At 45.1% G+C, this 11807-nt stretch overlaps 1 protein-coding gene across 1 annotated transcript in view; it reads left to right on the top strand.

The window, feature by feature from the left end:
* The first annotated feature begins 2020 nt into the window (after window positions 1–2020).
* The window catches only part of LOC126259576 (senecionine N-oxygenase-like), a 47353-nt gene continuing 37566 nt past the window's right edge, over window positions 2021–11807 (top strand). Inside the window, exon 1 of the mRNA XM_049956484.1 lies at window positions 2021–2231. Within this exon, the coding sequence (XP_049812441.1) occupies window positions 2032–2231 (200 nt within the window). The 5' untranslated portion in view covers window positions 2021–2031. The remainder of the gene's footprint in view (window positions 2232–11807) is intronic.

The following is an 11807-nucleotide window of genomic DNA, read 5'->3' as shown; positions in this document are numbered from 1 at the left end:
TAGAGAGCATTACTGTTGTCCGTGTTTAGTGTTTTTAGCACGTCTGGTATATAAGACGCTTGTATAGCGTGAGGTGCTGAATGAAGACTGGGGGCGATATGGGGCTGTCACGTAATCCTGTATGACAGTGTTATCGGCACCTGACATTCGAAAAGGGTCTCACTGTGAGTCACCATTTGGCTGGCTGGTCGAGTAGTACAATATCAAGATTTGTGGGGCATTCGATGTTACAGTGGCCCTATGGACTGCCTGGATATGTAAGGGCAGGCATACTTGTCTGCAGCGTCTGACGGCCTGAGGGGGGGTTCGTCGTGTTGTGCACCAAGCTCATGATAACCCTCCACATCTACTGCTGCCATACGAGAACAAGAAATGGACTCCCTGCAATATTTTGTGTCATTCCGCACCACTGGTCAGAGACTAGCAACAGCTGGACTACGGAATTACCGCTCCATGCATAGGATGCCCTTAACACTACAACACAAACGGCTGAGTATGGAGTGGTCGCATGAACGAGAATCATGGGCAGCTGACGAATGGTATGTCATTGTGTTGAGCAATGAGTCGCGATTCTACACTGCCCCACATGACCATCGTCCGCAAGTACAGCGGTGGCATAGAGAGAGAATCCATTCTTCCAATGATTTGGAGAGGATCAGCGGTATTAGCCCTGACATTGTGGAATGGGGAGTCATAGTATATGACTTTAGGTCGCTGCTACCTGTGACTAAGGCAACGGTATGTTCTGTGTCGTCATATGGTACCTCTCGTGTGCAGTATTGCGGTGCAATCTTTCAACAGGACAATGCTAGTCTATAAATGGCAAGTGTCTCTACGAAACGTCTGTTTGATGATGAGGTACTCCCGTGAATAGCAATATCCCCAGATCAGCCCCCGATAGAACATGTGTGGCACCAACTCGATTTCAGTCCCAGCGTCAGTATGTAGTATATTAAAGGACCAGTTACATCAGTAGTCGGCCAGCTTGCCTCCGGAGAGGATACAACTGCTTCATGATTCCTTCCCAACCTAATCAGTGCATGCATCCGGGTCAGAGCGGGTACAATGTAATACTGATAAGTGGGCTCGTACTGACCAGTTCTACTCTATATCGCAACCACTGAAGTAACAACACATATCCTGTCAAACTGTGAAGTTTCATTTCGTTTCCTCCTTTACTTGTGGGTAGTTAGTTCCAAGCAGTGTAGAACGTTCACGTGAGGTCTGTTCCGGGGAAGACAACTTTCGACTTCTGCTTATTGGAAGAAACGTAGGAAGTGTAACTTATCTGCAGAGCATAAAAACTAGTGTGACAAAGTCTGAAGAACTAATCGTCTGTTTGAAACTCACACCAGGTTGGATTAAAGAAAGTAAAAGAAGTAATTCACAGGAGTGCTTCTGGATTTGTACCTGTTAGGTTCGATCTACACACGAGTGTTGCGGAAGTGCCCCGTGGACTCAAATGGGAATCCATGGACGAAAGCGATACTGTTAAAAGTTAGATAATCAGCTTTTGCTGCTGACTGCTGAAGGATTCTAATGCCGTCAATCTACATTTCGCTTAAGGACGGCGAAGACAGTTAATAGAAATTATGGCTTTTACAGTCGCTTTCCCCCTTACTTAATTAGCGAGTGGAACAGGAAAGGGAATGTTTAATAGTGGCAGAAGGTAAACACCGCCGTGTACCTTACGGAGGTTTGCGAACTATGTAAGTAGATAAAAATGTAGGTCTATATAAACAATTATGATAAAAAAAACAGCGTCTTGGAACTAGCAGTGCAAGTGTTTGATTTAAACTTCTGGTTTGCCACAGCGGACTTCTGAATTTATTCTATAATTGTATTACGTGAGCATACATATTGGAACTCGATAACCTCTGGTGACGTTCTAGTGCCAGTGTAAATAGGTCTGTCGCTGGCCTGTGTGATAACAGGCGAAGCTGCAGTGTGGCGTCAGCCACGACTTTTTATCACTCGATAACCCCGGGGAATTAGCGAGCAGCTTGGTTAACAGTTGGAGCGCAACGTCGGATGAAGATGCAAGTGGCGGTGATTGGCGCTGGAGCCTCCGGGCTGGCGGCGGCCAGGCACCTGCTGGAGTCTCCACGGGGTCACAGCGTCACCGTCTTCGAGCGAGGCGACCAGCTGGGTGGCACGTGGGTCTTCACGGAAAAGACGGGACTCGATGTGGACGGCCGGCCAGTGCACAGCAGCATGTACCGCAGCCTCGAGTGAGTCCGCTCTTCAACATGAGGCCTCGTTTTACCATTCTCACCAAAGTTCATCACACTAAATGCGTGGGGCCTTTAATAAATAATGTAAAATACATTTTTTTCTGAAAGCAGTTTGGTTTTATTCAGGATTCCAGTACACCGTATAATTCCCCTCGCTTCTGGCTACAAAACCATATTTTTCATCATATTCTCTCTCTCCTTTCAAAGCGACGGTCTTACTCGACCTTACTTGGAGGGGGGGGGGGGGGCTGTGTGTTAGCGTGGTACCACTCTACAGGTCGACGTCGGAGCGAATGTCTTGCTGCATCAATGATCTCCCCATAACTTACATACTGCTTCTCGCAGAGTGTGTATCCTCCATTGGACCAAAGAGTTGGATGCCGGAAGGTGCGAAATCTGGGCTGTAAGTGTGGGTGAGAAAAAACAGTCATTGACAGGAAGTTCGTTTCTATTTTTGTTGCGAGGAACATGCTGAAGTCGTTTCTTCAGTTTTCTGAGGGTAGCGCGATACAGTTCAGGGTTGATCGTTGTACTGCGATGTAGGACGTCAAAAGAATACCGCCTTCAGAGTTCCAGAAGACTGTCGTCACGACTTTACTGGCTTAAGTTGGGGCTCTGAACTTTTTCTTCGGAGGAGAGGTGGTCTGGCGCCACTCCTTGGATTGCCGTTTTGCTTCCGGACCGAAGTCTACGACGATATTCGACACGATCAGCCTCGTAACGCGCAACAATTCCGCACACATTGTCCTTCGCTGCTCTTTATGATCTTGTGCTAGGCGGTGAGGAATCCAACGGGCACACACCTTTGAGTTCACCAGCGGGTGGATGAGTATGTCAGCACTATGAGCAGAGATGTCCAGTTGTGCCGCTAGATGTTTGACTGCGACCTTCTGACCACCTCGAATGAGTGTCAGCGCTTTCATCACTGCAGTAGTCATAGCTGTGTGCGGCCAACACACGGGAGATAAGCCAGGTTTCGCGATCGTGTTGTGATTATAGCGGCCCCTTCGTCCAACGACTCACCGTGTTTTTGTTCGCTGCCAGATCTCCGTAGACATTCTGCAAACGCCTATGAATATCTGCGATTCTCTGGTTTCCAGCAAAAAAAAAAAAAAAAAAAAAAAAAAAATTATAGCAACCTCTGCGCTTGGAGCGCAACTCCGCTACAGTCGTCATTTTGAAGACTATGTATTGCATTTTCACATATCGGAATTTCATGAAAATATAGTGACTGAAGCGAGAATATTCCGCAATGTCCCACAAAAAATTTCGCGTTCCTTCAACCGAAATTGGCCCCGAAAGAAAAATGTTGCGTTGCTCATTGAACGCCTCTCGCAGTACTCATCCCACTTGCGCTGCTAACTGTATGGAAGTAGTACCACCTAGCCATGTGGGTCTTCGCCACAGATGTGAAATGCAGTTCTGTACATGTGGCCGTCACTTGTATCGAATCAGCAGAGGTTTTTTTTTTTCTGTGTGTGTGTCGTGTGACTAGGGCCTCCCGTCGGGTAGACCGTTCGCCGGGTCCAAGTCTTTCAATTTAACGCGACTTCGGCGACTTGGGGATGAACTGATGACGATTAGGACAACACAACACCCAGTCCCTGACGGAGAAAATCTCCGACCCAGCCGGGAATCGAACTCGGGCCCTTAGGATTGGCATTCTGTCGAGCTGACCACTCGGCTACCAAGGGACGGACATCACCAGAGAAAAATGGATGGACGTAGAGACGCTTTAGAGTGAGAAAAAAAGAGGTATCACGGTTTTACGCGCCGATTATCGTACTGTGAGAGAAACTGCCAGATTTTTTGGGGGATCATGACGCACTGTCCACCGTGTCTACAAGTAATGGTGGACAACATGCAGAAATGTAATACGAAGTAAGAACAGCGGTCGTTAAAGGTTCCTATTCAACAGCGACCAGGGATATATGGCACACTATGTCAATGCCAATCAGTTTCAAACCCAACAGGAGTTAATCACATATAAAATTATTATAACTTAAAAAAACTTCCTATAAAACATTTTAAACTTTCCAGAAATTTTCAATATATCGTCTCAATCGTATTTAAAATTAAAAATTTGTACAAAGTGATGACCAGTTTCGAGAGATTAACTACCATCTTCAGACCACGTAATGTGATTACCGCAACTAGCAGAGTACAACGCCGTAGCACCGTCCATAACATTCTTATTTTATATCCTCAGGTAAAATCACTTATATTCTGCCATGTTATCTGTGACAGCAATTGAAACATAGAGGATATACAGAGTTGTAAGGAAACATTTGTATCTAGTGAAAGGTCAGTGTGATTATTTCCGTTGAAGTCAGTGCCTGCAAAAAGAGATTTGCCATGAAAGCTGTACTTGAAGAAAAATACAACAGGTTAAACGGCGCATCTCTGAAGTTATTGACTGTAACGATAATAATTATATAGACGTACACTGTACAAAATTTTTACGACGCTGTATGGGCTCTATGTGTAGTTGCTGTCACAGATAGCGTGGCAGTGCATTAACAAGTTTTACCTGAGGATTTTAAATGAGAATGTTGTAGACGATGCAGCGGTGTTGTACAGTGCTATTCTCTTTGATAATACTACCTGTGGTCAGGAGATTGCAGTTAAGCTACTGGTCAACAGTTTTTAAAAAGTTTTGATGTTGATGCGATTGAGACAACATAGAAAAACCTTTAGAAAATTTTGAAATGTTTTAAAGGAAGTTTTTAAAAATTTCATTTTATATTTGATTATCTGTTTACGATCTCCTTCTCCTCGAAGCCCACGGGAAAGACAGGCCGCGGCGCGTACGTCACGAAGGTAGTCCTGAACTCGCTCGCTCGCTCGCTCAGATCAGCAGACAAAATGCGTTCCTAGACCTGTTAACTCGCAGCTGGGCGTGTAAGTACTAACGAGAATTGCACCTTCCACTGAAATCTGCTGCTATGAAGTCTTACTGATTAACAGTACTACAGCAAAATTAAAGATCGATACTCGATATAAATGATATAACAGCTTGTTTATAGCATTTAGTCTCTTCTGATTAACAGTACTCATTACATGCTGGAAGTGGTGCCTTATGCAACTGATAATCATTTTAGCATGAATTTATTTTATTGTACGCCAGTACAAATTATAAGCAGGCCCATGGACTCCCCATCATTATAGGACTAATAACAGTAAGATCCCATAATAGCGGATTCCAGTAGAAGATACAGTTTTCGTTTGTACGGACACACCTGGTTACGCGTTAACGCGTGAAGAAACGTAGTTTGCCTGCTGATTTGAGCAAGTGAGCGAGCGCAGGAGTACCTTCGTGACGTACGCGTCACGGCCTGTCTTTCTCGTAGGCCTCGTCTTTTCCTATTCTGACGTCAGATATATTCACCAAAAAGAGTTGCTGTTCTAAGTTAATGCATTTTGTACCACAGGACGACAGCTGTGGGAACGAGAACTGGGTTACCAAAGCGCAGATTGACTGCTTCTCCTTCTTTTGCTGATGCTTTTGTCCCACATCGGCGCAAGGTCGACACTGTTGTTTACGGCTTCGAGAAGATTATAGGGGGTTCAGATACGCTTCCTGTCACCACCCATTCCCCCCCTCCCGCCTCCTTCCTCTCCCCCCCCCCATCCCTCCCCGCCCTACCGTCCTACGGATGGAATATATGTACCCCATCTGTCTGCGTGTAATGTTAGTCATGTGAAAGCGAGCGATTATTTTCGAAATGCGAATTGTGCAACTGTGGTGAAACTTGGGCAACAGTCCTACATTCACCTATTGGGGTGTGGGAAACCGCCTAAAAACCACAACCAAGCTGGCCGACACACCGACACTCGTAGCTGGGTGGATTCGATTTGGTACCTACGTACCTCCACGCCTCGGAACCGATGGCTTAAGACGCAGAGTTCTACGGGTGTTGCAGAATGACTACCCTGCATCTTAGGGCACAGATTCCGAGACGGGGAGATGCGCCGCTATATTTACTAGAAATATTACAATCTCTGAGACTCAAAATTTAAATATTTCTGTGCCACAATAAAGACACCATAGCCAGCTTACCGTGAGGGGTGACACAGTGGTTAGCACAATGGACTCGCACTAGGGAGGACGACAGTTCGACCTCCTGATGCAGGTTTTCCGTGATTTCCCTGAAACTGCTTCAGGCTAATGCCGGGATGGTTCCTTAGAAAGGGCATGGTCTATCCCCTTCCTCATCCTTCCCTAATCCGATGGGTCCTATGACCTCGCTATTTGGTTCCCTTCCCCGAATCAACCGACCAACCGTAGCCAGTTTTCGTTTAATAAAATGAGTAGCTTCCGTGGCTCTTTGGAAATGAAGGTAGAAGTAGCCAATCATTGGGTATTTCATGATCAGTCACTCAAACGCTATGTACAATGGATAATGCGCTCACCCGCAAAATAAATTGCAATAGAGTTTGGTCAAGACGTAAGGCTAGAATCCCTATACCAACTAAGCTCTCACACCTGTGGCAATTATTTTCTACCCACATGATGAAGCTCAGAATTTAAAACTTAACGATATGCTAGTGAACAAACAAATAACACTTCGTAAAATGACTAGCATGTACAGAACAACATAATTTTAAAAAGCACCCGCCCAGCTCGGAGTTTAAAATTTAACAGGCATATTAATAAACAACCTAAAATAACACACCACAAAATAACTAGGATTTGGAGCTCCATTTTACTGTCGAAACACGAAGACAACATAGTATATCACACTTCTTGTAACATGTAATTAATAACGAGAACGAAGTATTTGTGTGGATTAAATACTTAATAGAGCACCCGTGTGGTCCAGAATTTTAAGTAAGCTTAAATAGCAAGCACCAGGTTAAATCTTGAGTCAATATATCACTTCTTACAAATGTGCCATGAACCACTTATGCACAACGCTCACTACGGCCATGAGCTTCGTCAACACTGACCGTAGTGATCATCAGCTGCGTCCGTAACAAAGGTAACCAATCCGGTGCGGCGCCTCTTGCGAGCTCTGATCTGTCATTTGAACAAGAAAAACACCATGAGTCAAAGAACTAAGTCTCGGAACACTCTCCCAAGACCACATGCTATGAGTGGACACACTTGAAACCCGGTCTACAACTAAGCAGCCATCTGTATATAAAAGGCAGAACGCACCGTTTGCACTGTAAATTTCGTTGTGTAGAGTGTACCTATTCACAACATGTACCCTTCTGGAGATTCGACTAGTTACAAACAGATGGGTCAAAGTTTGATTGAGAAGCCTGGTTTCGCATGCCTACAGCACCTGGATGGTAATCCGAATTCCAGGACAGATGAAAACTAGCGGCGTGCTTCAGGTACCATCGCAAACTGTAACACCGCTATGGCGGTCCACTTCTTGCAAAGTAAAATAACACACAGAGTTCACACTGTTAACCCCTGCATTTAAGCCACCGGCAAAAGGGACGAGTTAGCTAAAGTTGAAATGGATATCTACGAGTTCTGAGAAGTCACTTTCTACGAGGAGTCATTTCGTCACGTGAAACACTAAATAAGCTTTACGATATTCCACTAGCGTGCCACGTAAAGTAGGACCAATAAAAAACAAGAACGCTCCCTACGTCACAAGGAGAAAGCAAGACGCCATACTACTGTATTTGTCGTATTCAGCAGAAGCCCATATTCGGTGGATTTTATATTATAAGTTACACCCTATGAATATGTGCTGTTTCTTAGCACCAGCACATTGAATGGCTCGAAAACTATCGTTATTGGTACGATTTGTTGTAATAAAAGGACGGGAAGCGTCATATTGGTGGTTAAATAATTTTAAATAATTTTCATATTCGCTCATTTTTTTTTTTTTTTTTTTTTTTTTTTTTTTTTTTTTTTATCTATACTCCGCGAGCCACCTTACGGTGTGTGGCGGAGGGTACTTATTGTACCACTATCTGATCCCCCCTTCCCTGTTCCATTCACGAATTGTGCGTGGGAAGAACGACTGCTTGTAAGTCTCCGTATTTGCTCTAATTTCTCGGATCTTTTCGTTGTGATCATTACGCGAGATATATGTGGGCGGTAGTAATATGTTGCCCATCTCTTCCCGGAATGTGCTCTCTCGTAATTTCGATAATAAACCTCTCCGTATTGCGTAACGCCTTTCTTGAAGTGTCTGCCACTGGAGCTTGTTCAGCATCTCCGTAACGCTCTCGCGCTGACTAAATGTCCCCATGACGAATCGCGCTGCTTTTCGCTGGATCATGTCTATCTCTTCTATTAATCCAACCTGGTAAGGGTCCCATACTGATGAGCAATACTCAAGAATCGGACGAACAAGCGTTTTGTAAGCTACTTCTTTCGTCGATGAGTCACATTTTCTTAGAATTCTTCCTATGAATCTCAACCTGGCGCCTGCTTTTCCCACTATTTGTTTTATGTGATCATTCCACTTCAGATCGCTCCGGATAGTAACTCCTAAGTATTTTACGGTCGTTACCGCTTCCAATGATTTACCACCTATGGCATAATCGTACTGGAATGGATTTCTGCCCCTATGTATGCGCATTATATTACATTTATCTACATTTAGGGAAAGCTGCCAGCTGTCGCACCATTCATTAATCCTCTGCAGGTCTTCCTGGAGTACGTACGAGTCTTCTGATGTTGCTACTTTCTTGTAGACAACCGTGTCATCTGCAAATAGCCTCACGGAGCTACCGATGTTGTCAACTAAGTCATTTATGTATATTGTAAACAATAAAGGTCCTATCACGCTTCCTTGCGGTACTCCCGAAATTACCTCTACATCTGCAGATTTTGAACCGTTAAGAATGACATGTTGTGTTCTTTCTTCTAGGAAATCCTGAATCCAATCACAAACCTGGTCCGATATTCCGTAAGCACGTATTTTTTTCACTAAACGTAAGTGCGGAACCGTATCAAATGCCTTCCTGAAGTCCAGGAATACGGCATCAATCTGCTCGCCAGTGTCTACGGCACTGTGAATTTCTTGGGCAAATAGGGCGAGCTGGGTTTCACATGATCTCTGTTTGCGGAATCCATGTTGGTTATGATGAAGGAGATTTGTATTATCTAAGAACGTCATAATACGAGAACACAAAACATGTTCCATTATTCTACAACAGATTGACGTAAGTGAAATAGGCCTATAATTATTCGCATCTGATTTATGACCCTTCTTGAAAATGGGAACGACCTGTGCTTTCTTCCAGTCGCTAGGTACTTTACGTTCTTCCAGAGATCTACGATAAATTGCTGATAGAAAGGGGGCAAGTTCTTTAGCATAATCACTGTAGAATCTTAAGGGTATCTCGTCTGGTCCGGATGCTTTTCCGCTACTAAGTGATAGCAGTTGTTTTTCAATTCCGATATCGTTTATTTCAATATTTTCCATTTTGGCGTCCGTGCGACGGCTGAAGTCAGGGACCGTGTTACGATTTTCCGCAGTGAAACAGTTTCGGAACACTGAATTCAGTATTTCTGCCTTTCTTCGGTCGTCCTCTGTTTCGGTGCCATCGTGGTCAACGAGTGACTGAATAGGGGATTTAGATCCGCTTACCGATTTTACATATGACCAAAACTTTTTAGGGTTCTTGTTTAGATTGTTTGCCAATGTTTTATGTTCGAATTCGTTGAATGCTTCTCTCATTGCTCTCTTTACGCTCTTTTTCGCTTCGTTCAGCTTTTCCTTATCAGCTATGATTCGACTACTCTTAAACCTATGGTGAAGCTTTCTTTGTTTCCGTAGTACCTTTCGTACATGATTGTTATACCACGGTGGATCTTTCCCCTCGCTTTGGACCTTAGTCGGTACGAACTTATCTAAGGCGTACTGGACGATGTTTCTGAATTTTTTCCATTTTTGTTCCACATCCTCTTCCTCAGAAATGAACGTTTGATGGTGGTCACTCAGATATTCTGCGATTTGTGCCCTATCACTCTTGTTAAGCAAATAGATTTTCCTTCCTTTCTTGGCATTTCTTATTACACTTGTAGTCATTGATGCAACCACTGACTTATGATCACTGATACCCTCTTCTACATTCACGGAGTCGAAAAGTTCCGGTCTATTTGTTGCTATGAGGTCTAAAACGTTAGCTTCACGAGTTGGTTCTCTAACTATCTGCTCGAAGTAATTCTCGGACAAGGCAGTCAGGATAATGTCACAAGAGTCTCTGTCCCTGGCTCCAGTTCTGATTGTGTGACTATCCCATTCTATACCTGGTAGATTGAAGTCTCCCCCTATTACAATAGTATGATCACGAAACTTCTTCACGACGTTCTGCAGGTTCTCTCTGAGGCGCTCAACTACTACGGTTGCTGATGCAGGTGGCCTATAGAAGCATCCGACTATCATATCTGACCCACCTTTGATACTTAACTTAACCCAGATTATTTCACATTCGCATTCGCTAATAACTTCACTGGATATTATTGAATTCTTTACTGCTATAAATACTCCTCCACCATTGGCGTTTATCCTATCCTTGCGGTATATATTCCATTCTGTGTCTAGGATTTCGTTACTGTTCACTTCCGGTTTTAACCAACTTTCCGTTCCTAATACTATATGCGCACTATTTCCTTCAATAAGAGATACTAATTCAGGAACCTTGCCCTGGATACTCCTGCAGTTTACCAATATTACGTTAACTTTTCCTGTTTTTGGTCTCTGAGGACGGACGTTCTTTATCAACGATAATAATGTTCTCTCTGGTAAGCCGTCAGGTATTTTATCGTTTCGCCCAAGGGGGGGTCCCTCTAACCTAAAAAACCCCCGTGTGCACGCCACACGTACTCTGCTACCCTAGTAGCTGCTTCCGGTGTGTAGTGCACGCCTGACCTGTCTAGGGGGGCCCTACAGTTCTCCACCCAATAACGGAGGTCGATGAATTTGCAACCATTATAGTCGCAGAGTCGTCTGAGCCTCTGGTTTAGACCCTCCACACGGCTCCAAACCAGAGGACCGCGATCGACTCTGGGCACTATGCTGCAGATATTAAGCTCAGCTTGCACTCCGCGTGCGATGCTGGTTGTCTTCACCAAATCAGCCAGCCGCCGGAAGGAACCAAGGATGGCCTCAGAACCCAAGCGGCAGGCGTCATTCGTTCCGACATGTGCTACTATCTGCAGCCGGTCACACCCAGTGCGTTCAATAGCTGCCGGAAGGGCCTCCTCCACATTACGGACGAGACCCCCCGGCAAGCACACCGAGTGCACACTGGCATTCTTCCCCGACCTACCCGCTATTTTCCTGAGGGGCTCCATAACCCGCCTAACGTTGGAGCTCCCTATAACTAATAGGCCCGCCCTCTGTGACTGTCGGGACCTTGCCGGAGAATCGGCCACTGGCCCAACAGGCGAGGCATCCTGTGGTGGCTCGGAAACGATGTCATCACCACTAGGAAGCACCCCGTACCTGTTGGAAAGGGGTAAGGCAGCCGCCACGCGGCCAGATCCCACCTTCGCCTTTCGGCCAGGCACGCGCGAGCCCACCACTGTCCGCCATTCACCCTGGAGTGATGGCTGAGCGGTAAGATGCTCACTGCCGGAAGACGCAGCGACAT

The sequence above is a fragment of the Schistocerca nitens genome, chromosome 5, assembly GCF_023898315.1.
Source record: "Schistocerca nitens isolate TAMUIC-IGC-003100 chromosome 5, iqSchNite1.1, whole genome shotgun sequence".
Classification (NCBI taxonomy): domain Eukaryota; kingdom Metazoa; phylum Arthropoda; class Insecta; order Orthoptera; family Acrididae; genus Schistocerca; species Schistocerca nitens.
The sequence above is the reverse complement of the archived record's forward strand: the minus strand, read 5'-3'. Positions and strand labels throughout refer to the sequence as shown.